The sequence below is a fragment of the Diadema setosum genome, chromosome 20 (genome assembly GCF_964275005.1).
Source record: "Diadema setosum chromosome 20, eeDiaSeto1, whole genome shotgun sequence".
NCBI classification, from domain to species: Eukaryota; Metazoa; Echinodermata; class Echinoidea; order Diadematoida; family Diadematidae; genus Diadema; species Diadema setosum.
In genome coordinates, this window is record NC_092704.1 from 20,293,155 (window position 1) to 20,320,899 (window position 27,745).

General features: G+C 37.5%; 1 protein-coding gene across 1 annotated transcript in view; it reads left to right on the top strand.

Annotated features, from left to right (window-relative positions):
* The window catches only part of LOC140243709 (cobalamin trafficking protein CblD-like), a 48,700-nt gene extending 21,205 nt beyond the window's left edge, over positions 1–27,495 (top strand). The window contains exon 8 of the mRNA XM_072323367.1: positions 24,351–27,495. Within this exon, the coding sequence (XP_072179468.1) occupies positions 24,351–24,572 (222 nt within the window). The 3' untranslated portion in view covers positions 24,573–27,495. The remainder of the gene's footprint in view (positions 1–24,350) is intronic.
* Positions 27,496–27,745: the final 250 nt, after the last annotated feature.

A 27,745-nucleotide genomic window follows, 5' to 3' on the forward strand; every position in this document is an offset into this window, starting at 1 on the left:
TATTCATAAAAACAACTTCCCTTGAGTCTGTCACCAGCTTAAATGTCTGTTGTGAGTGTTTTTTTTTTTTTATGAGAGTTGGTGTTTCTCATGAGGAATGAATGAGATAGATGCCAGTTGGATGGAGATACATGTATAATTATGAAGGTTGATGTGAAGTGTAACTTTCTCAATAGGAGAAAATCTCTTGTATCCAGCTCTTTAGATAAAATTGTGCAGCAACAGCAGCACATCAGGCTTGGAAGAGTACCTTACCGCATTTTTCCGGTCTCTCTTTCTTTTTGATCCACCGGCAAGTGCTGCTGTGTTTATCAGAACCAAGCTGCAGTTTGGTCTGGGACCTCAGAGTTGACTCTGTGCTAGAATTGCTTGCACCAAGTATTTAATACACGCTGATCATGGCATAATTGAGCCATATTTGGGCAATCATGCCCGCCAAACGGCATTATCATGATAAGAGGGTGATCAATGAAAGTTCCGCTTCCTACGCATTTCCCCTGTGGTTTGGACCATTTAGGATTACATGCACTACGCTGAGATCTATATTTAGTTCCGATACATTGCCCCGTGGCAGAGTGAGGTTACATTCTGATGAATAGAGGGATTTACTGAAAACAAACAACAAACATGCAAACAAAAGCAGAGCATGTGATCCCTACAAAGCAATAGTTGGTAACATTGTGGTCATGTTTTTGGATTGCACAACCATGTATTAAAAACAGGGCATGATACGTAACAGAACTGAATCTGAATTATCAGTGTAGTGAGAAATTGGGATGTCAAAATCATGCACGAAAATATTTTGTGAAATTACGTTAAGTTTGAACTCCGAGGAAAAGAGAATTCTTCTTTTCCTATTATCAGAGTAAACTGTCAAATCAATGGAATGGGAAGAAACACATACAGTTTGTATACATATCAACTTTCAACATGAAATGCATCTTTGATTGATTAGTCTTCTGTGGAAAAGAAAATCACATTCGTGATGCTTTTTGTGGTTTACATGTTGTATGAAGTTAACTTTAAAGGGATCCAAATTGTCTGCTGTAATAAGTTTCAAAAGTCAGCATCCTTTTTCTATTATCTTTCCTGAGAGTAGAGAGTACAGATGCTTCACTCTCAAAGTGTACGAACATACTAAATTAAGCCCATTGAAGACAGGCTCATTTCACTGTAACATGCATTTACCGTAGACACCTGCCGGCTGCCTGAACATCCTAGGGACTTGTTTTCAGCGAGTTAATGAAATCCCCAGAGGAATTGGAAGAAGTCAGTGCACACAGGCACACATTACATTATCGTGCATAAATTGCTGCTGATAATATTCTATTTCTAATGAACAACTGCCAAATGTCTTGAAATTTCATTCAATTCATATACATTGTACTATCACAGCAGTATGCAACCTCTAATTTATATTCTTATAATGTCAATAGGCCCATTTGACTTTTACTTTTTTATGTTTCATACTGCAACAAGAAATTGTAAAATTATGGCACTAGAGGAAAAAAAATTGAAGTTATTTTGCTTTTGCAATCATGCGAGTATTTCATATGTGGCCGCAGGAAATAATGTAAACATTGATTAGAAGTCATGTGACAAAAAGTGGTGTTTACCAGTATGTGTTGCTCGGGATACAAGCATTAAAGACAAACATTACACTCCAGTGTGGGATTTTCTGGTAATGTGTTTGGACGCCTTTTGGTACAATTGCCTATTTAGTAACTTTGTAATTTTACATTACAATGTGATGATTGTTTACTGTGAGTGTGAATGTTCAGTCTTATCTCTACACACAACCCAAGTCTTGTCACTGATTGCGATCAGTGTACTGCAATTGTACATATTGAATATACCAGATCAAGCACAAAAAATACACTAAAAATACAAAAGGTGATATAAATTGATGACTGATGCATCGTTTGTATTCCGAAACATAGATGGTGCATACAGAGAATAATAAGTGCAAGAACTTTACAGATTGTACAAAGTACAATGTGCGTGGGAGAGCTGCAAATTGACAGAAATCAGATAGAAAGAATGAAACTTGTTCCAGAGAGCTGCTTGTTCATACTGGAAGAAGACTGGGTATAACAAAATCTAGGCAACAAACCATGGCGAGATGAGAAGAATAGGGATTTGATTGACTACTTGCCAGATATTGAATAGATCCTCACGATTCCCAACTTTTCCTCGTATAAACCTTATCATGGTGCTTGATGCCTCGTCAGTTCTCCACTCACTCTCGGACTAAAATAATGAGCAGAAACTGAAGACTACTGTGTGAGCGTCTCAACATAATCTTTTTCCCGGAGCCAAGATCCTCCTACCATGACTTGCCACCATCCTCTTTTCCTTGGAAAGCAAGTACTATGTCCTGTTTGTGCAATAGCCATTCAACTACAAACCTTACCTAGTCTTTGAATTCAGACCCATGGTATCGGAACATCTAGGAAGTTCCTGTGACGGAGCATTGTGTTATTGATTGACATCACATGATATTAGAACATCAGTGACTCTTTAAATTGATTTTGTAAGTCTTTCTTTGCTGATATATTTCAAATGTTGTTCTTAATGTTTATATTAAGACACTCATCATTAGAACAGATATAATCGGTAGACAGTGTGGAGACAGTAAAATGTTAATGCCACAGTACAGTGAAACAATAATACAGATAAAAAAGAGTCTACAAAATTTCACAAATATATTGCTGATGAAAAGTACATATATAGATAGATACATGTGTTGTTTTTTATTGTTGTTATTGTTGTTGTTTTTTTGTTTGTTTGTGTGTTGTTTTTTTTTTTTTTGGGGGGGGGGGGGTTACTTACATACATGTTAAAGGTACACCGTACACAGTTCCTCTGCCTCCTGGAAGGTAAAGAGCTCTTTCATTATGCAAAAACTAATACATTTTGTATGTGGAATTCTCCTTTTTTTAATCTATATTTATCCTGCGGCAATGGCTTTACCAAAACTTTGATAACACTAACTTCTGAACAGATTAAGTGATTTTCTTTCATCTCTACCTAGATATTATTCCAGTGACATTTCTGCATTTAATGAATCCACATGTATAGATTTAAAAGCACGAAGTCCCTTTCGAGGGGTCTGAACATGGAGACTGAAATTCCACACCCACACCCTCAACAGTGTAATTGTAAATTAAAGGCTTCCCTAAATGAGGCGGTGGTTGCACCTTTGTGTTTCCCTTGTACTTCATTATCCGCATAATTGGAAGTTGTCACAACAGTTCAAGGAAGTCATCCATATTGTCTGAATTAAAACCGCTCTCCATCAAAGATTATGGACGCAAAACACTTTTAATAGTTCTTAGGTAATCTAGTTTTTACTCTAGAAATGTTCCACTTTGAGTCTAGATCTTTACTTTTTGCTGCAAATATCATTATTATACCATGCTGCCATAATCTTCCAATATGTCAATGCTCAAATAGCTTTTTAAGATGAAAATAATAAAGATGCAATGGGAATTAAGCCTATTCAGAGAGGAGGTTCTTGCAGCTAAAAGACAGTGAAACACACCAAATATGATTTGTATATTATATTTTAAGATAAAGACTGTCTACTCATTGCAATGTCAGGCTGTCAGCAGAAGGAACGTATTTATTACCATCATAAAATACCCCAATGTGGGCACATAATGATGCTGATGTCCCTTGTGTATCCACTGAAATGTTAATTTGTATCTAGAGCTTGAACCATTTAGAGACTGCTGGGATATGGATGTTGTCTCATTGGCAATTCAGCATTTTTGAAATTAAGTATGATTGCCTTTCCCAAGCTTTTATTTTTTACTTGATTTCATTATCTTCTAGTGTCATTTTCATATAGTAAGCATTAAAGGGATAGTACAGTATTGATGGAGATGAGAATTGGGCTTTTAACTTTCAGCGAGATACCGAGAAAACACTTATGATGTAGTACAGAGCATACCATTTTAAGAGGAATTGAAAGTTTATTTGATGAAAATCAGGTTTGGAATGACTGAAACATCCAAAAACAAAGTAAAACAAAGCGATCCTAATAAAGTGTGGGTCCCACACTTTATTAGAATTGCCCTTTTCTGGATATCTCAGCCATTTCAAAACCAATTTTCATCAAATAAACATTGAATTCCTCATAGAATTACATTATCTCACCAAAAAATGTTAGAAACCTGAAAATAGGTCTCAACCAAAACTGTACGATCCCTTTAAAACCCACAAAATATTTTTGTGTATCACAATTCATTCAAAGCAAACATCAGCCATTTTATTTAAAAAGAAAAAAAAAAGAAAAGAGTTATATGTAATAGTGAAACTGCTGATACCGAAGGTCAGAAAAAAAAAAAAATCTTAATGAAAAATTGCAGCACAGCCTTTGTCATGAGATATATACAGTGAGACGTATGCGAGAGTGCAACCATGGAGTGGCAATATCCTCTCTAGAAGTAGAGAACTCCCTTTTTATCACAGCCTCCTTTCAATCATTGTTTATTGAAATACAGCCATGTGATAATCTGCACTTCCAACAATGCATACATACAGAGGCAGTGCATCAAAGGGTGTTCTTTATTGATCTCAACAATGCGTTCAGATTACATTTTATGCGGTACAGGGAGAACCCTATATGAAAAGGTGTGAGAGATATACATATAAAGGTATACAGCACTCTACAGTTGAACATATTGTCAGCTGAGAATTAGAAGGGTGCTATCACATTCTAAGATTTGAGCATCAATACAAATGAAACAATCAATTTTCACGAAGTTTATGTGATCAAAAGTGGGTAGATTTACATATAAGCATTGTTCCAAAGTATGATATTGTAAACTAGTACCCATTGTTGTGGTTTTGATTTGTAACATTTTACTGAAAGTTAAAGGCACTATTTACCATTCGCAGAAGAAACAAAAACCCAGCTCTAGTGCTTCAAATAGCTTTAAAATGTTAGTTACGGATGAAAACAACCAATGAAAACCTGTCAATCAGTGTAATCAATGTTTAAAGTATTGTTAGATATACAAAATATTAATGATAGTTATATGATTTAACTACATCTCCAATAAACCATCTACAGTTATGTTTTATTGGGGAAAATAGTGATATCTCTAGGCTTTATTGCAAAATTTTTACATGGTAAGATGTTTTGTTATACAACTGACCTGCATATATGCATCAAATGTCATAACTCAAACATTTTTTTTTTTTTAATCACTGCTCCCAATGATAAACTGTACCTTTAACATAGTTGAAAATTGACACTATAATGTAATACTCAATACCCCCAAAATTGCAATAGATCCCTTCTGGTTCTCAGCCAATGGTATTTTGGTGATGAAAGTTACAGTATACAGCTGTAGATTAGTCACCTAGTTGTTTAACAATAAAAAATTCAAGAACGCAGATACATGTATATTGAAACTTTGAAAGCTTTATTTTTTCCCACAAATTTCAAGCGTAATCTGGTTATCCGTGGACTTTATGTGTTTCACTTTCTTGTTGATGTTTAAGATTTTCAGAATGTCTTTAAATTAAATGCATAAGGCTTGATATAGCTAGAAAACAAATCTAGAATGTATGCTTGGTGATTCATGATTATTATATTGATAATTTAAAGCATGTTCCCCCTTGAGGTATTGTTAAAAGAGGATGGTTAGATCACAAACTCCATGCCAAGAGAAATTGAGTAGATTTTATTGTTAATGATTCCTTCACATTTTCACGGAAGTAGAAAAGAAGTGACAAAGTGTACTGTATGCAGTACCATAAAAGCTCAATGTAAAAGAAGAATTATTAGATATAACACATGGCTGTTGGACACTAGTGTGTTTTATTTTCTTTCATGAATGATAACTTGTGAGAAATTTGACAGAGAAAAAAAAAATGGTTGTGGAGAGCGCTGTCTGAAAACGTTGTCAGATGCATGTTATCTCAAGCACTTTTTCTTCATCTGTCTTCATTTAAAAAAAAAAAGATGACATTTCAAAGTATTCTGCCCAAGCCCACACACCCTTTCGCTAGGCAGCTGCTGACATTTTGAATTAGTTGTGTACACTGTTTTCTGTAGACCTCAATCCATCCACATTGTTGATGTGTCCTAAACAGGTCAAAGGAACTGACTTGTACACCCTAACTTTTCTTCCCATTGCAGCACAATGAAAATACACATTGTGGTTATAAATGCCTGTGTCCTGGATGGCTCTTGAACCGTTCATAATCACCAATATAACATCCCTACTCTCAGAGGGATTAGATAAACTCATTTTATCGCATTGCCTCGGGCAACATTTTTGTCTCACCACAGACAAGAAGTTTGCATGCAGATGGCAAAAATATTTTGTTTGCAGTCATGCTTCTGGAAGCCATTTCTGATCATTTTTAGTGCTGTGGAGTGTTCAGACTCTGAAAAACTGTACAAACTGAAGTTTTTTGCTTACGGATATTTTTGTGAATTGCTGCACTTGTCTGCCATTTTTGCTTGTTGTTAATTTCATAGTTTTGAGGGTTATAGTGGGGGTGTCACAAGATAGATAAGAATGACTGACAAGTGGCAGTGCTATGTTGTAGTACTGAGTGTTTTTACTCTGTAATTCCCTCTACATAAACCAGTAGTGTATACTGCATTCAAAGTTCTTTTACATAATTCTAGTGTGTCGTTATAATGCCCTGGAATGGGCATTATGCATGGCCCCTCACTGCTTGCTGGACTGCACAGTCCTAGTTACCAGTTGCGCACAATCTACATGTGTAGCGCTGGCATTGCCTGAATTTTGTTTTTCTCTTCGCATGTTGTCATTTTTACGGTTCAAAGGCAATTCGCAAATTTTGTGAAAATTTCAGCTTACATGTATAAGCCTACAGTAGTCTCCCTAATGACTTTAAAGGGACTGTACAGTACTGGTTGAGGTGGGGATTCATGTTTTGATCATTCCTAGGTGAGATAGTGAGAAACCTCTTATAAAATATGAAAGAGCGTGTAATTTTAAGAAGGATTAAACGTTTATTTGATGAAAATTGGTTTTCAAATGGCTGAGATATCCAAAACAGTGATAATACAATAAATTGCGACAGGCCACACCTTTTATTAGGATCTCTTTGTTTCACCTTGTTTTTGGATATCTCAGCCATTTCAAAACCGATTTTCATCAAATAAACTTTTGATACCCCTTAGAATTGCATGCTCTTTGACATCTCATAGAGTTGTTTCTGAATATCTCGCACAACGTTAAAAGCTAAATCCTCACCTCGACCACAACTGTACACACCCTTTAAGCTGCAAGCAAAATGCTATTCACAAACAACAGTAATGTTCCACAAATTCCCATAGCTTGTTAAATCCAGTATGCATTTATATATAAACACATACTTAAGTGATATGCAAGATTTCAAATAGGCTAGCACAAATTGTAGATACACAGATAGCTGAATCATGCACATCATAAGAGTGTGTAGTTGAATCTCTGCCGTCTCAAACATATAAAGCTAGGTCAAACTAGTCAAACTAGTCAGATGCTCAGTATGAAGTAATCTCGATTCATTGATAACACCTCCAGACCATGACTGCCCAAAGCTGATTCGAAATGAGGTTTCGGAGGATCTTCCAACTTTACTTTGTGAAATAACCAGACAAAAAATAAATTAGGTTTCTATTAGAGGTTAAAACATAATTTCAAATAAGTTGGCCAGTCTGGAAGGGCTCAGTATCATGTACATAGAAAGAGATTCTTTATTAATGGAAATGAGGAGGGGGGAGGGGGAGGCTGACGGGGTTGGAAGTGTTAAGGGAATATGTGATTGAGGCAAAATGATATTGAGTCAAAAATGCTCCCTGGTGCCTCCCAAATGCTGCTGCTTCATCCTCCCTTCTGTCCCCTCCATAGAGCCCCAAGGCATGGACTGATTTTTCAATAATTCGTAGCCATCTATTTTTGTTTCTACTCGTTCTCCTGCCTCCTCATGCCCCATGGCAATGAGAGAGAATATCTGGCTCGGGCAAATAAATGTTAAAATGCTACCCTTCTCCCTCCCTCCCTCCTCCATCCCCCCCCCCCCCACCCCATCTCTCATCCAGTACATGCTTTGTACGACTCTCAATTGAGGCTACTAATGTATTGTACAAAGTAGACCTTGTGAGTCAAGTGCAAACACATAATTCGCCTTTGATAGATGTGTCATCAAAAGTCTGTAAAGGTCATGACAAATTCACAAAGCTATATCTGACAACTTACACTATGGGCTGGGAGGATGACTTTAATAGCATGTCCTCTGTTCCCCCATCCTGAAAAGACTTCTAAGGTTCTTTGGTATAACTTACACTGTACATTATTATCTGATCATACAGTACTTCAGGTACTAGTAGCTGCAAATGGTGTCATGCTCGTTCCAAGGACAATTGTATGCGATGCACTAGGAACATGAGATGTATTCCAGATTGATACCTGAGAGGTGGTGACAGAGAGATAGTTACTGCTGAAATGAAGGTGAATAAAACTGAATTAAACTGAATATACCACTCCTGGAGAGAATCAATGGGCAAAATGGTATTTAGTGTATAATAGATAAAAGTTTGCTCTCTGTCAAAGGCTGTGTGGTATTGATGTAACAATGTGGCTTTTGTTCTGTAAATATTTTTTTTGAGCATTGCTTTATGAAGTTATTTTGAAAACCTGAATTTAAACTTGATATAAAACTTCAACGAGAGGACATTGATTTCATGGTGTCATATTGACAAATACAAGTACATACAGTTACAGATGTTTAAGTTTGAGATGGTAGGGAGGAAGACAGACGAGGAGAGAGAGAGAGAGAGAGAGAGAGATAATCCTTCCTTTCTCCTAAAAAAGATGGCCAAAAAAAAAAAGAAAAAGAGAAAAATGTTTCCATTAAAGCAATTTATGTTCAATGATAGGCCTACAGTGTAGTTGTTCTAATCTATGTGTCTGTAGAAGCATTGAAACCAAAGGCTCAGGAGGTACAGCGTACAGTATGTGAACCTAGTGCATTAAAACTGTACAGTTAAAAACAGAAACTTTTGCGTGCGTGAATTTTTTGTGATTTCTGCGAGAAGCCAAGATTCCTCAAATGAAATTGCACATGAAAGTTCTTGTCTTTACTCAAATGTGTTGAATTCCAATGACTATTCACAGAAATTTCATGCCACAAAAAAAAGGCCATTGACTGTTTCTAGTTTGATAGTATCCTTCTCCTTCCTAGTGATGGACTCAAGTATATTTTCACATTGTTTGTCACACATACAATTATTGTGCTATGTCATTGTTGTATGTGATCATGCTCTATTAAAGATGATTATGTAATGATGATTGTGAGAAAATTAATTGATGATACTACAGTACTAATGATGATAACTGTCATAATGAATATATTGAAATTAATGATAATAACCATATATATATATAATAATGATAATACCAAACTGTATGATAATTCAATGCAGTGTGTTTGATGGCTATATGAGGAGGTGGGAGAGAGAGAGAACAAGGGATGGATGGATGGTAGATGAGCAGAGAATACATCATCTCTGAGCACTGGAAGATATCCTCCTCCACTGATGGGCTTCATCCTGCCACGGTGAGGAGAAGTACGAATGTCAGAGTTTTTCCCCTGATGCATGCATCAGATGCTTGACGAGGGAGTAATGCAGTCAAACTGAAGGGATGAGAATGCAGTGCCATTAATGGCCAGCACAGCATCGGGCTCTGCGGAAGTATGATCACAGAGAGGCTTTAGAGTTGATGCGTGGCAAATGAATTGAGTATTTTGGGAGTGCATTAGTTGCATAGAGAACGGCTGCATCTAAAGAGTATGTATCCCTGTTAATGCATGATGAACATTAAGCTGTTGACATAAAGGTACTTTAGGCTTAAAATTGTTTCCTTTTTCTTCCATCAACTTCCTGGTAAACATAGGACTTGTAGATCATCTTTATCCATCCCCCCCCCCCAAAAAAAAAAAAAAGAAGAAGAAAGGAAATCGATAGGAAATTGATAGAAAGATGTACATGTAATGTAACCCTAGGATAGTGAACTCCTAACCATTTTTGCACTAAAATGATGTTTGGGGTCATTGTCTTAGGGATAATAGTCCACGGAAATATTGCCCAATTCATTAAACTATCCAAGTGAGCAATAAAAGTGTTGCCCCAGTGTTAGGCTTGACATTGTCATATCCTATGACATCCAGCTGTATATGATTACAATTCCAGCTTTTAAGTCACTAAAAATCAATCTGTTTGGCAGAGTATAAAAGGTAGAGCCCCTCTAGATACATATAGTTGAGAGAACTTTTCGCAAACATGCTTCGAAATGTGTCATGTGGATTGATACCTGAAGTCCTTGTTAATCATTCTTGTCTTGTGGTCCCTTTTGCTGTCAAACCACATTCTCAGTGGATGTAAAGTGTACAGGTGTATGGTATGTGTGTGTGAACTTTCATTGTATTCAAGACATCTTGAAAGCTGTCCGTTTTACTGAGAGATCAAGAATTCATTACCCTGTTGCTGTATGGAGTATCGCTCCCAGGTTTGCATTCGGCAAGAAGTGCCCGAACATTTGTAAGTTCTCTAAAATATGGTAAGAAGTATGATTCATAAATGTGATTACATACAAGATACACGATTGTATTTTCTTCTGTTTTTTCTTTTCATTTTTTTTTTTTTTTTTTGGGGGGGGGGGTGCTGCGAAGATAGAGAAGGTAGGCGAGATAAGTAGATTTGATAGGGCATATTTTTCATGAGCATGACAGTAATTTGAGCCCCTCAGTAGAAAACAGAATACTGAATTCATGGAAGCATTTAAACAGTAATAAAAATGACAAGGAATGGCATGAAAATAACAAGAACATTGTATGTCAGTCAGGTGATAAGTTCACCTGAATGCACCTGCACGAAGGAGTGAAACAAATGACTAGCCAGAGCTGCTTTGACAGTGCAGATTTAGGATTGAGTGTAAAGTAGCCTGATGTGTGAGCCTCGTCCTGCATTTTTTTGTGATTTGGTTGCTGTATTAAATGTTTTGTTTTCAATCAATGTGCAGTCATGTAACTTACAGAATACTGTAAGTAAACATTGGTCATGTGCTTATTACAGGATAAGACTGACAGTTAATAGTTTTTATCTAATTTGGGGTTCATTAATCAATTTATAAAGTGCTGTGGCCCAGTATTAGATATTAAATCTATTCTCAGTACATGTACATCAGAAGGTAAGATTGGGCCTGCTGTGCACTCAATCCTTTGGGATGACAGCATTTTCAAAGAAAAAAAAAAAGTGCAAAACTGATGGCCTTGCTCCAAGGCTGTCAGTTTTGCACTTTTAAAGACATCAATCCCAATTATACACCCATTGTGATGTGCTGCTTGATGGAGAGTCAGGCTCCAGCTTTTGGCTGGCGATGGAGTCTACCAGTCTGAAGGACCACTGGGGCTCAATCGCCAATCTCATTTGTTTGCATGGATACCTCTTGATGGCGTCCTCTATAGGAGGAAGAAGATGCCATAGCTTTGTGTGATGACATCACCGGTAATCAGGAGTAATGGCACACTGTGGTACCGCACTTAACTGTCTTTTGCAAAATGATGTTTAAACAGGACACTGGTTCCTTGTACAAGGTGTGGTTGTTCCAATATCAAATTGACGTCACGATGTACAATATTGTAGCATTTCTGCCGCCTTGCAATCCCCTATAATCTAAAATTTCCTTCACCATCCAATATTCATGCTCAGAATACATACTGCCCACCATGCTCGAGCCCAGCCCACACACACACACACACACACACACACACACACTCACACACACATAATCATCCCACCCACCTTCAGTACACCCACTACATTGTACCTACCCACCCCACCTTCTGTACCTTCAGACCCCAAGCCCACTCCCATAATGTTTGTCCAGAGAGGGATGAGATTATGAGGGCTTTCACACTTTACAAATAATGCGCTTGTTATTTTGATTCTTAATACATTTCTTGGCAGTCAGGGTTTGTTGTTGTTGTTGTATTTTTTTTGCTTTGTATTGTCTTGTCTTGTTTTGTTTTTGTTTTGAAGGTTGAATGGGAGTCTTGATTCATGATCTTTCGAATATGTTTCTCGATCAAATTTTAGCCAAACATAGTTTGCCGTTTTCCTCAATTCTGTTTGTGTACGGGATCTGCTCTTGAAGGGTCTGACATCTAAAATATGATTAAGGTGACAAAGTCTTCGTTTAACCCGTTGAGGACGAGTCCGAATATACTCGGGCAGTTGTCTAGATGGGAAATGCGTGTCTAGATGGGAAATCAGTGTAAGTGCATAGAAAGCCATGGTGTTTGTGACACAGCTGCTTTATGGAATGTTGGCTGCAGTCAGCTCTACAAAGGCTCATTTTTCACTAATCTCTATCCTCAAGTAGCTCTCCAATCATAAAAACAATTAGAAATATGATGTAGGAATGTCACAATATCAAACAAGTTCTAGTTGTAAGTGTGAACACTGTCCATGATTCAGAAGATGGAGTGGACTCCTAAACCCCCCTAGGACAGACTTAATCTCATCAAGTATACCATAACTGGTTTGACATCACACAAGTATGATAGAAAATCCCTCATTGCACTCTGACATTCTTGGGACTACATACGTACCACTGAGAACCCTTCAAGGCATGGTTGAGTGTTGCAATACCACCAGAAAATATACACTGCAGGGGCCTACTGTAAAACCAGAAATGTTCGTGTGCATTTTTATTTCATGAATTTTGTGAGAGCAAAGATTCATGAAATCAAAATGCTTGCGAAAGTTTTTGTTTACACCATATGCATGGAATGTCAGCGGCAATTTGCACAAATTTCATGCGACAAAAGAGACTGTGTTGATTTGCGAAAATTTCGTGCCGCGAATATTTCTTGCTTTACAGTATTCCCTGAATATTGCTTTAATTACCTTCATTAAAAACAGAAATGCATTGTATTTATTGCTTATTAATGTCTGTGTAGGGTTACACAATTTAAAACTGTGTGATTAGTCATTGTTACGACAGCCAAAATTAGTACTCTTTATATCATTATCATAAATCATATGGGTGTTGTACATTCACATTTCCGATTTGTCATGCTCATGGTATTCCTTGCAGTTGAATTCATTCTTTTTTCTTTTTATTTGCTGTTCAAAGAAACAGTGAAATCTTTGCCAAGATCAGTCAAAGTAGATAAAAACATCAGTTGGGATACCTGGTAAAAATACATGATTCCAAACAAAATTTCTTGGTTGATTGTAATTCATTAATTTGGTGTCAAAAATACACATAAATATTATCACTCCCTTCATGGCAAAAAAAGAAAAAAGAAAAAAGAAAGGTGAAATAAATTAATTCGCATCCAGAGAAAGAATGATACAGAAAGAGAAAGTCAATGCCTTGGATTTTAATAGTGCAGAAGAGAAATATATCTTGCTCCTTTTAACCTGTTGAGGACGGACTGATTTTGCAACACGTACAACACACGTTTCCCATAAATACTTGCTCGAGTGTGCTCGGGACTCATAATCAGTGGGAAGTAGAAAATCAAATGAAGAAAACAAAATATTGGTCCAATGAAAACATAAGGTTCTTCTATAGGATGCCCGTTTATCGGATGTATAATGGACTGACAATCAAGCTGTCGTGACTTTATTAATAATTTCTTTTTTCAGCTGTAATGAGCTGTCAAATGAGAAGGACATGTCTCAATGGCATATTGACAAAGATAATAACCTCTGGGTGAATTCATATTCTCCCCCAATATAATGGGCGTGGGTGCAGATTGGGGTGAACGAGGGACGACTCTCCCGACTTGGCACTAGCAATGTGTGAAATGGCAGCTACGTAGCTTGAATGAGTTCACCTTTGGTTGCTTTATGTGATTTGTAAACGTTATGATACGAAGAGCTCCCTGTAGTCCCATTCATTTGTTTATATAAATTGTTTAAACTATAGCTTTGTTTGAACTGTACAATGTACATGTACAAGGTTGTTTTATAGTGCCAAATGTCACTGTGCAAAGTGTAGTTGTCCGGATTCCAATAATTATGTTCACATCATGAACAACAAAGGGTAAGATGCAATAGGTGTATTGCCAGCTACTTCCTTCCTACGTATACCCTGTTCCTCTTTCAAAGGTTTAGAAATAATGTGGATATGGTGTAGAAAATGAATTTTAGAGAAACTTGCTGGGTGTTGCTCAGAATGTGTGCATTGCATGATTAAGTTCATTGTGAGCCAGAAAATCAAAATTAGTGATAAAATCTTAATACATATTATGTTACTTTCAAAGTCGTGTTCACAGCAATGTCGCAACATTGTTGACAAGAACGGCATCATTATGGGTTTTTTTTTTTTTTTCTGTCTGTCCAGAAATCTTCTATCGTAAACTTTGTTTTGGATGGCACTCATCAGGAAAGAACTTGTTCATGTGTTATGTGTTTGGTCACTGCATTCTATATTAAGGAAATATAAACACTGTGGTATAGTTATGCATGATTTTCCAAATACTTGCCTCTAAAGCCAGATTTATTCATGGCTTACCACAGCTAGAATACTACTACATCATAATCTCAATTTAGTCATTGCATTCCAGCTAGAGAAATATGTGGTATGGAGTTCGGTGGGAGCCCATTAGACATAATGTGAAATAGTATACGGTAATTACTTCCTCCTTTCTGCAGTTACAGCTTTGATATTAAAGTGAATGCAAAAGTAGAGAACCAACATTGTTTATTTTCCAATGGTGCAGACACTCCTCATTGTGTGCAGCATAATGACAGATATCATGTGTCATATTCCACAATGCAAACATGGCACTTCAATCTTCTCTAGCACTGCATAATTCTATACCTTGCTTGAATTAGGTTTGATAGTACATGATGATAAATAATGCATAATTAGAAGAACAGAGTAGTGGAGGTTTCATCACATGGGACCCAAAATAGGCACGTCATTGAATTCAGAGGTTTGCAATGTTTTCATGAATAGGGGATACTTTTCTCAATGGTTTTAATACTCAAAATATAAATTACAATAGAAGAGGGGGTGATGCCGTTGCCTCACAAGTTTTCCACTGAAATATACATGAACATTAGCAAACCTTCATTTTTTGGTTTGTAATCAATAAGAATGCAATGTAACATGTTTTCTTCGTATCAATTTATTGCAGTCTTGTGATTTTGTAAACCATTTAAAAGCAATGACTTTTTTGAAAGCAAGAGAAGAGAAAGAAAAAAAAAAGCAGAAATTGAGGAAAACTCTCACCTCAATGACTTTTTCGTTTGGAAAGAGATTGTAGTTGCTATTATAATCCTTGACAAAAACATGATGCCAATACTAATTTTGTATGTGATACCAATGGGAGAGTTGTGAGAGGACGACATTATCTCTTCCAATTTCCATGTGTTCAATGAAAACACTGTGCATCTTCATAACTTTCTTATTTTACACCTTATTTTGTCAAAACTCTGCCATTTTGTTTGTCAGATTTTAATCCATTCCGTAAGAGTTATCTTGGATATAGCACAGATTTGCCCTTTAAATAAACCTGCCCTTTAAACCTGCCCTTTAAACTTGCCCTTTAAGCTTTGATGGAGGCACTGTTCACTTGATAACTTCACCATTGTGTAAATAGAAAAAGCCAACATACAATGTACGAGGTGAGGTGGAGAGTGTGAGCTTCGCTTCTAATTATTCATCACCTCAATTAAAATTGCCGTTTTTAATCCCCTAGAGATGAAATTCATTACATAGAGTGCACATGAGTGCATACATCTGATGATATGAGAGTGTTGCTTTTCAGGTGCAACTGAATCCATTCAAAATGCACCGACACGCACACACACACACACACACATAGTGCAGAGCTTGGCTGTGCAGACCCACACCCACAAATGTGTGACACAATCAATCATTCATTGATCAGTGTGAGAGGGAAGAGGCTGCCTGTATCAACTCATTAGTATGCTTGTATTAGTTTCTGATATCTCAATAATCAACACGTCACACTCCCGCTCTTGATACTTACTCTGTTGATCATCTTGAAAATAAATGAGATGGTGCTGAAATTGGTCGCCAACAAGGAGATGTCACCAGCTTAGATATAGATGATGAGAGTCAAGCTTGTGTAAACCACAAATAAATGGAGAGAGCGAAGTCTGGCTGGGCATCTTCGACTGTGTTAAGACGGCTTGCATTTCCCATCCAGAACTCCAGCTGCGAGGACGGCTGTGAATATCAAAGATGCTGTCAACGCTGTTGATGAAGAGCCGCGTCAGTGGATCTCACACCGCTGTTGCTTCCCAACATCCAAGTGTCTCTCCTCCCTTTCTTCTTGCTCTCTCCTCTTCTCTCTCTCGCTCTCTCGCTCTCTTTCTCTCCTTCTGTCATGCCAGTAATAGTTGCCACTAATGTTGTCCCATATGTTCACAGCAGCATCACTACGTGGGTGAGGTGTAGCACTGAACCCCTGCCAGTCCTGTGCCAGAGAATGAGGCGACTTGTTACTGAAAGCTCCGCTGAATGTGTGGCTAGCTGTGCTGTATGAAGCCGAGAGAGAGAAAGACTGTGTGCACACAGCATTCAAGCCTACCGCTCTGCAAGGGAGGCTATGTGGAATTTGCTGCTTTAGAAAACGTGTGACCTTAATTCCGTTGGCACTCTGTTTGTTCGGCAGGCATAGGCCTACTGTAAGCAGAGTCGCTCATTCTGATCAGAGGGGGGGGGGTGGGGCTGGGCAGATAGTGGTGGTAGAAGTATTTTTAGTCCTTGATCTGGGGCAACAGGTGCTTTGTTATGACTGTGGCAGGTTTTCTTTGATTGTTTGTCCTTTGAATTTGCAGTGTGTATGAAATGATGTCACCATTATGTTATGGCAATCCGGTGAACTATTGTTAGGAAGAAAAATCTACTTCAGTTTGAAAAAAAAAAGTACAAAAAAAGCACAATGGACTGTCTTGAATCTTGTCTTTGTTAATTTTTTCAGTGAAGAACTTTGCCACTTTTGTAAATTGACGAAGGAGACAAGAATACTTACCTCACTTTTGTTATCGTCTTGCAAGTATTTTTTTAATACTTCCTGTTGCTGTAATCTTCTTACAAGTATTTCTTTATACTTCCTAATACTGCATTCATGAACATATTGCATGCCTGCAATATGAATGATAGACATCATTATTAGCAAAGTCACTCTGGCAATGGCAGTATTACACTGAGATGAGCTTTTAGCCTTGGAAGTTCCTGACAGTGCAATATTTGCAGAGAAATTTCTTGGAAATGTACAGGACTTGCCAAACATGTATAGTACTGTTAATGTGATACATATCTGTTGCCATGCTATGTATTGCCATAATGTCATTTGCATTGTTGAATGCTGTGTATTGTGGCACATATTTGTTTAGTATGTGGATGTGCTGGGAGGCGCATTTTGCATACATGGTGATAATTGCTGTACACGAACCTTTCTTCATATTTTTTTTTTTTTTTTTTTTTGGACAGTGCATGAGACATCAGTGTATATGACATAAACATGCTTCTTGTACGAGTGTGTACATGTATTACACGTAGATTACGAGTAGTTTATCATACTGTTAATGTCAATCACTGGTAGACTGATACTATAAACCATCAGATATCACCAAATTATCAGCTAAACTTACCTTGAAACATGAAACGTTTGCGGCATGAAACTTTCATGAATTGCCAACCATGAAAAAAAGAAATTCATGAAAGTTCCACACACACAAACATGTCTGGTTTAACATGAATGTAATATTTTGACCATTCTGTATCAGCCACGTCTATTCATTTATAAATATCATCATGTATGGGTTACTGGCTTGGTTACTACACCATGAAGAGGGCAAGCCCTGATAGTTATAGCAGGTTTAGTATAATCAGCGTGTCACAGCTGAGTGCATCAGCAGAAGGGTCTTACGAGATCTACCTGCAACATACTTTAGTTATTAGTCATCATCATCATATTCAGGTGCCACAAATATGTGCTGCTGTGACATGGATGAGCTCACACCAGCCTTGTCTGTCTATTGCCTGATGGGACACAGCCGAGCAACTAAGTCCTGACTGAATATCTTAATGTTTTCAGTCAAAGTTATTATTGGTCTCCCTCACTTCCTTTTTGCCTCCCACTTTCCCTTTAAACAGATGGTGTAGTTCTGGTTGAGAATCCATACTTCAATGAAATATTGAAAAGCATTTGATTCTAAGATAAAGGAAACAAAGTCTATTTGAAGAAAATCAGTTTTGAAATGGTTGAGATATTCAAAAACAAAGTGGTCCTAAAAGGTGGGTCCTATATACTTACCTTTTATTAGGACCACTTTGTTTTGCTTCTTTTCTTGTCATATATCTCAGCCATTTCAAACCAATTTTCATAAAAAAAAGAACTTGTCGTTTCTCTAGGAATATTCTCGGAAAAATGGTTCATATATTTAAAGTGGTTTCTTCTTATCTCACAAAAAGTTAAAACCTGAATCCCCATCTCAACCACAACTATATCATCCCTTTCTTTCTGTTACTAGTATGTAGTGAGGAAAAGCTCATTGAATGCACCATTTCTACAGAATAATGCAGGTTACATATATCTGAATAATTACAGGTAGTTTGTCTAGTTGACCAATGCAATTGCTAGATCAGGGCTGATCATTGGTCATGTGATATGTTTACTTAATGCATGCATGTAGCTGTGATGCTTACATTGTAAATTTGCTAACAAATGCTGGTTTGTCTGCAGCAAAATGTTGGTGATTCAAATGCACGTGTTTACAAGGAAAATCTGACAGGTTTTCAAAAAACACACTCGTTTGGACTCGCATCTCACTAGTGGCTTGAGTCTCCCTAGTGTTACTACCCTCTACTCACTAACTCTCGCAGTTGCTACGATGAGAGGGTCTTTGGCAAAGACTACAGAAGCTGTGATGCCTCTCTTTGCATTCCAAAGTTCAAAGTGTTTGCATTACAGAAGTTTAGATCTCAGACAATAATTCAAAACTGTGATTTGTCTGATATGAATTTGAAGGGGGATTCTTCTGCAGGCTGATGAAATCTCCCCCCCCCCCCCCCATCCTTCTCTTTCTCCGTCATGCTTGCTAACAGAACTGGCTGGCTGGCTCTAATTTGTAATTCAATTCATACAGGGAGCTGAAGATAAGCAAACAGAACTCTCTCTCTTGACCCCTTTGCTCTGTTGTGCCTTCCACCCCACCCTCATCTCTCATTCTTCCTGTGCATCTACAGCTCTATATTTTCTATGCGTACATTATTGTGCGTGCAAATATGAACAGTACATTACCTGTACATACATGTACTACATTTTGCCTTGACACTATGTTGATGACTTATAATAAGGGAACATTGTCTTAAGCATTCCTCATTTGGCTGTCTTTAAATCTTTAATTTTTTAATTCTAATGCATCTCGTCCTGAAATCTGCATTATCCATCCCTTCATGTATTTCTTGTTTTGTTTTTGTGGTTTTTTTTAATATCTGTAGTTACAGTATACTATGTTCTGTTTGCTAATGTACCTTGAACTGTATAATCCATGTTCAGTGGTTTGTTTGACTGATCTTTGTGCATATCATTTGGCAACTATACACCTCTGTCCTCATAATGTTGCCTTTAGATTTTATTTATCAACTTAAACCCAAATCTTCCTATGCTCTCCAATGTGTCTATTTGAGTAATTGCACTCATTTAAGGATATCATGTAAAAGTCAAATCATTGTTTAAAGGTGCATTAGTGATTACACACATTACTCATCATCAGACTTGTCACCCAGTCTTAATTAATAATCACAATGAGATTATCTATTCTTAATAGGTATCTAAAACTTTGATGTTTCTTCCAGTCTTACAGTACACAATACCTTCTTCATTCACTATGTATATTGTGATACACTTTTAATAACACAGTGTATCTTCCATGTATCTGGAAGGACAAAGCATAAAACAATGTAAAAGTGTATCACAGTCGGCGGAAAGTCATGATATATTCCACTATGCCTACAAGGATCTCTTATTTTTACTAATCTCTCTCTTATTTTTTTTTTCTTTTCCTTGATCAAAACTGCTATACAACAGGGATCTGCATATCTATGTAAAGGAAGAAAGTATGCGAAAATGAAACTTTTTCCTTAGTTTCACTTAGCCTACCTTGGGTGACTGTTAGCAGTAATACTCCATTAAACTGCTATTATAGCAGACAGCATATTTATGTAAAGGAAGAAAGCATGATGCAAAAATGAAAGTATTTTCCTAGTTTCACTTACCTTGGGTGACTGTGTTAGCAGTAATACTTCGTTTAGCTCTCCAACCAAAATAGCAAATAAAAACAAAGAGTGCTGATAATCTGTTGTTGATGTCACCACTATGCAGATTCCGTCTGCCCCAAATCCGTAATGTGCAGTCAAAGAATATCTGTTGGTCTACCCTCACAAATCACTGTTTGAAGGGATCAGAGCATGCAACACAATATTAGTTGGACCAGGAAGAACTACCAGGGTTATCTATTTCTCCTTTGTTCTTTCCCCCTGAGGGCAAGAAATATGATTCCTTGTTTACTCTTTTGGACGATGTGTTCTTTCTTTCTCCCCCCCCCCCCCCACACACACACACTTTGTTGTTATTTGTTATTTTGTTTTTATGTATTTCTTCCTTTGGAGGACCTTGGTAGGAGTGATTGGTACCTAACCAGTATGTGGGTGTTACATATCCACAGCTTGTCAGTGGTGCCTTGTACCGTTGGTGTATACCCCCAACCTACACATGCTGGTAGAGTTTTGGGTGTACTGGGACATACATGATGCAGTTTTTGGTACTTTGTGGTACCAAACAGAAATCTGCCATTTGGTTGGATTAAATATTTCTGTTGTTAGCACCGCATACCAAGGGTTAACATCCCCCCCCCAAAAAAAAACAAAAACAAAAACAAAAACAAAAACAAAACAACAAAAACAAATGGGAGAAAGTTTACAATTCTTTAGTGTTTTATTAATTTATGGAACAAAGTTTTGTTGCAACAATGAGCGCAGTAGTGCAGCAGCAGCAGATGTAGATGGCAGCACCACACAACAAGCATTACCAGTCCATGGAAGGTGTAAAATATTAAAGTAATCATGGAATGAGTCTGTACAATAGATCAGAATGAGTCTGATCATTCTGAATTCTTATTACAGTTACTATTCAGAATAATGTAAAAATTAACATGTTTAAAAACTAACATATTTGAAAAATATACATATTATTACATGTAAGTAATTGCAGTAAAAAAGAAAGTCATTTTACAGGGCTTACAATGTAATTCACATCAATGCTGTAACCTGGGGTGTGACAGTACCCCATGCTGTGGTGTGGTGCATTATAGCACATTAGGGCTGAGGATGGGGTATAGTAAAATTGAGGGTGGGTCAAGCAGGGGCCGAGCATAGGGTACTAGTGTGTAGCAACTAAGGTTTGGATGTGCAAGGATGGAGAATAATATAGTGTGTGAAAGATTAGGGTGGGGTGTACTAGAGTCCATTGATGGGTGGAAAGAGCTGAGGGTGGAAGTATCAGGGCTAGGAGTGTGTTATTGTATTAAAATGACTGGGATTGAGATGTATTTGTTAAATGAACTTAAAGATGTTTTGCAAAATGAATTCTGTTCCCTTTGATTAGTTTCCAATGTAAGATTCTTGTCAAGGTAACTTCTCTTGTGTATCATACCTTGACTGAAATCCAACCACTAAACTGCATACAATGTGCTGGTCGCCTGACCCTTAAAGCTCCCCACAACCCAAAACGGTCTACGCCAAATGCACTTATGTACACATGTGATGTCTCTATCTAACTCTTAAATCGTTAGGTGGCCAAAATCCATAGTATTAATGTACAGTATGTCCCCAAAAAAATTACAACGGGGCCCTCTGCAATGATATCTTTATAAATAGTGAATCAATCTAAATACAAATTCAGGGTATGAAACTATAACTCATTGCCCACATCTGACAGAAAACCCCATTCAATTTGCTTCAGTGGTCAAAGAGAAATGAAGAATTTTGTAGAGGATGTCGGGAATCTCTTCTGTCAAGATTCTGTCTATTATTCACACACAAGAGCATTGAATTGCTAAAATTGGAAGAATCAGACTTATGACATGCTTTACAACAATCCGCATTTCTCTGTGACCGCTTAACCAAATTGAATGGGGTTTTCTGCAAAATAGAGCTAAGATGTTATATTTTAAGACCCTGAAGTAGCACTTAGACAGGTTGATCATATTGGGTGTTATCAACTCGAAAATCTGATCGTAATTTTTGGGGCGACTTACTGCAGTATGTCCCCCCAAAATTACAATCAGATTTTCGCATTGATAACGCCCAGTATGATTACATTTTTTAAATGCTACTTCAGGGTCTTAATATATAACATTTCAGCTCTATTTTGCAGAAATCCCCATTCGATTTGGTTAAGCGGTCACAGAGAAATGTGGATTGTTGCAAAGTATGTCATGAATCGGATTCTTCCGAGTTTAGCATTTCGATGATTTTGTGTGTGAATAAATAGACAGAACTTGGACGGAAGAGATTCCTGACATCCTCTACAAAATTCCGTCTTTCTCTTTGACCACTGAAGCAAATCGAGTGGGGTTTTCTGTAAGATGTGGGCAATGAGTTATAGTTTCATACCCTGAATTTGTATTTAGATTGATTCACTATGTTTAAAGATATCATTGCGGAGGGCCCCGTTGTAATTTTTTTGGGGACATACTGTATAGGCCTAAATCATTCAGTCCAGTCCTAGAGAATTGTACCTCAGTTGCAATCCTCATCTATTTTTAAATTACACCATGGGATCACAACTTTGTTAGAAATAGATTGGTTTACTGTCAAGTCTGATGCTTCTTTCTTTTTTTTTTTTCTTTTTTTTTTCTTTTTTTTTTGCAGTAGATCAGGGAAGGCATTTGATTTGTTTCCATATGGCATGACAGTCCTTGTCAATTAAGTGTGTTTTCTTGATATGGGAAGTGAAAACAGACAGTGAGGTTCCATCCATCATCTGTTTATGCTATTAATATTACTTGTCAGTCTGACTCATTGGAGCTCACACATATGACAGGTGAAAAGCAGGTTCAAAGTGGTACGATAGATGTTTTTCAAAGCTTTTCTGTACATTTAATGTTTCACTGTATTCTATTTTTTTTTTCAATCCTAATTTTGTAGCAGTTTGTAAGCAATATATATCATCTTTCTTTTACTGTATTTTTGCATGCAACTTTTTTGTGTGTTTTTAGCAGGGCCCCTTTGTAAATCAGATTTTTTTTTCTTAAATGAAAGAGCTTCCCTAGTATGAAAGTAAAACAAATAAAAATAGATCAATTCAAATGGTTTTGTACTAGACACCTATGTATAGTTGTAGGTTGTAGGCATGCCTTGTCCTAAATCATGATGGGTTGCCATTCATTCATTGTACGATGGAAAGCAATCACAAATCAGTGGTAAACTATATACACATGTACTAAACAGGCTTTACACATCTGGACAATCATATTCTTTCAAGACATAAAGACCCTGACCTGTGAGGATAGCCTCCTCTCAGCTGTTTTGCATTTTGGTGTACTTTTTCACCATGTAATTCCCATGCAGTTGTATGTGAAAGAAAACAAGTTTCTTTCCTCAGAACAAAGTGAGGCAAAGGCAAAATAAAACCAATAACAATCTTGTTTACATAAGGGTGAAAGAGAAGCTTTTGTTGTGAACTTTTGTAGAGCTGGTTGGTCAGAATAGAATCCCCGTGAAAAAAGAGAGAGAGAGGGGGAGAGAGAGAGAGCTATACTAAACTAATCCCTGATCAACTACATTTGGTTGTGCTATGGAAAGGAAAGTAAACTTACTGCAAAGATAACAATATTCTTCAAGCAAAAGTGTATTTTGTGTATTTAGGTGCTGAAAATGTATTACAAAAAGAATCACACTAGAGAAGACTCCACTTTAAAAAAAAATACAAACAAAGATCTCAGTTCAACAAGATACCACATAATGATATATTAGTCTTCACCACAAGACATTATGCCTTTCACATTTACTGTTAGATCTTTGATGTTTATTGTGCTCATCTTATGACCACTTGGACAGAATAATAGTCATCTTAATCATTAGCCAACCAGAATGTGTGGTTACTGTTGCAACTGGTGTTAAAATTGATGATGGCGTTTACATCTTATCACTTGCTTGTGTCTCAAAAATGATGACGGCGTTTACATCTTATCACTTGCTTGTGTCTGAAACTGAGGCTAACCCAGAAATCTTGATCTCCTCTTTCTCCACCACTTTCAGTTCCTTGGAGATGCCAACCCCAACACCGCCCTCTTTGAGACCGACGAGCGATTCCGCAACCTAGGCTTTGACATCGAGGACTTGGGCTGCTGCAAGTGTATACGGCATGCCGTGTGGGGCACGCACATCTTCGTGGGGGCGATATTCACCAACGCACCGACGGATAGCAACCTAATCAAGTCTATACTCAAGAAGGGGTCCAGGACGCAATCTGAAAGTTAACAACTGTGTATCACCTGCAAGGAGAGATCCTCCGCCTCGTACTGGCCGTGAATGAACCAGAGGTCTGTGTGTATATAATGTTCAATATGGATATGGGGCATATGAGGAAGAATATTTGTACATATTCCAATTTTCAGTGGCATGCAAGGATATAAATGACTTTTACTCAGAATTGAGTAGACAGGCAAACATGAAGGAATAAGTGAAAGAAGCGTGTTAGGAGATTTCTCATTTTTGTCTTTTTTAGGCTTGGCATTATTCATTATTATCTTCCCATCACACCCCCCCCCCCCCAAAAAAAAAAAAAAAAAAAAAAAACATACAAAGACACACACAAAATAAGATCCTGTAATTTTTCCAATTCCTGAATTCTTTGGAGAAGAAGTTATTAAAATGGGGAAACTTGATGTAACAAGGAGGTTGGGATATAACCAGGTTAATTACCTCCGCCAAGGGTGGAGATTATGTTTTCGTTACCATTGGTTTGTGTGTTTGTTCGTCAGTTAGTTAGTTAGTTTGTCTGTGTGCAAAATAACTCAAAAAGTAGTTAACAGATTGGGATGAAACTTGCAGGAAAGGTTGAGAATGACACAAGTAACAAATGATTACTCTTGGTAGTGATCCGAGAATTTTGGGGGAATTTATGAAGGATTTTTGATATTTTGGCAGGTAGAGTCAATTGAATGAACTTGGGAGTTCAGGCTGTGCGTATTTGAGGTTTGCATGCGCGCACTATAAAAGTGCGTGCTCTAGTTTCTGCTAGGGCGAAGCGCCGTGCAGCTGAGGGTTTATGACGTAACAAAGGATTCTATATTGGCAAATCGGGCAACTGTCAGCACACAATGCTATAAGTACGTATGGGTAGAAATCACTAATATCTCTATGGAAGAACAAGATCAGGAGGTGGTGGAAATGAGCTGCATGCTTGGCGGAGGTCGCACTCTCAGAGTGCTTCTCTAGTTATTATAGGTGATAATCTCATTTCATCAATACGCACAAAAACATTGCACAGACATAATTACATGCAGATATGTAGGCCTATATTTTGGACTCTGCTTAACATGATTATGTCATCACTGAAATTGCAAAGAGTGGTAAGAGCAACATTTTAATGTTGTTCTTTTTTGTTACCCATGAAATGTTGTGACCTTTCATTTTTATGCTGATTACAAGAAATATATAAGATTATCTTGTACTACAAGTAAAATGTACTACACAGAGAACTACAATATGGTGTGTAATGACATCAAGAATAAGATTCTCCACTTTGCTGCAGAATTTGAAAAGCCAGTATGTGTGCATTACTATTTCATCAGCGTGTGTGTGTGTGTGTGTGTTTGTCTGTTGTTCACCCAGGTTGTGCTCTCACAGCAGATATTGTGACTAAGAAACTGGGTATGGCATTGAACTTGGGCAATCTCGACTCATTTGTGGGTATGACATTGAAGTTGGGCAATCTTGACTTATTTCTGGAGAATGAATACAGGTACATATAAAGCTCTCAAAAACTAAATGAAATCTTCATTGGCCGAAAGCTTCTGTAGGTTTTTTAGGAGTTTGCACAAATTGTGAAGAAAGGAATGAACAGCGTCCACCGAACTATGGTTTAAAGACTATTCAAGCAAACTGGTCATTATCAAGGTCAATCACTGGTACTGTCTACCAATTAGAAGATTTTAGGATTAGCAAATGTACATCCTGTGTTAATGTGTGCTCTTCATGTATCTTTTAAAGGGGCATAGTCCCGGTAGTGTAGAGGGCGCTGTTGATGATACTGCCGATGTGATACGAAGATTACCGAAGTTGAGCTGTCCTCAAGAGTAAAGTGCGTAGGTGTTGCTAAGTAACGTTGCCTTCGTTGTCTTCTCTGCGCATCGCGCAGTCTGTAGTAATGCCAGGGTGCGTGCATATGAGCTTGTTATTATGACATCACAAAGGAAGTTTGCTAAAGCTGTCATCCCCCTCAGCCGAATCATGAGCCGAACTGTGATCCGACCACTGACTACAGTGAATCGAACTTCTTCGGAATCGGGGAAGTGGGCCAAAGCGTAAGCGCTAAAGAGGGGTCGATAGCGTAGGTCTCTATAGGAAACCTGCGCCGTGCGCCCGCGTACGCATTTGACTAAAACACCGGGACCATGCACCTTTAACAAGTTTAACAGTTGTCACCAATCCAAATAAAGGAGTAAATTTGCCTCATTTCTTTGTCACCTTCTCACTTTCTTCCATGTAAGATTACTTCTCTGTGTGTGTCTCTCTCTTTATAAGGGAAACCACTTATTGTGGCAATACATTTGAGCATTCATTATATGTTGTATCAACTGGATTTTTCTCCTAGGCATGATAATGCAATGTTCAGATGTACTGTGTAGCCATGCCTGATGCAACGTTATTCAGTGTGCCCAGGCCTTCACTGGATAAATGATTTCAGTCAATAAACTTTACTAGATTCACACTACCTCCATTGTCAACTACAAGACACTTACATTGTACTCTGTGGACGTGAGAAATTTCACCCTTACAACTACAGTTATCCTGAAAGTGATGTCTGCTGAAAAAAAGAATAGACTTTTAAATGGAGTATTTTAGAGTGACTTGGTGCAGTCTGGATGGACTAATGATGAAAACATTTTCTGCATTTTACAGCGAGATGTCTAGTGGTGTCCAAGACTTCCACAGGAGTCTGTTGAGTTTCACATAATGGTTTGTCTCCAGAAGTTTGTCATTGACATTGTCAACCTGTCTTTACACAACGTCAATAGTACAGTATTATGGTGGTCATGAGGAGAGTTATAATATACACTATACACATGACATGATTGGCTTTGTCATTCATTTGGCCGACATATTTAGGATATGTTCGACCTTTTTTTTTTGAGTTTGAAAAAAAAAAATAAGGTATGTGTACTAGTTAACTACATTGTACCTGTGAATTCATGATGGTATACACTTTAGTTTACTGTCTCCAGTGTACGTGTATGTTAGGATAAGATGCCAATTGATGTGTTGAACATATTGGGAAGTTTCATGGAATTGCATTCCATATTCATTATTTTATTGCTGCAGTAAAATTGCCAAAGCTGTTCAAGTTTGACTTTGAAGATGCATGGATGATGATTGGTGTATTCATTCCTGGCACATGTATATCACTACAATTGTACATACTGCCAAAC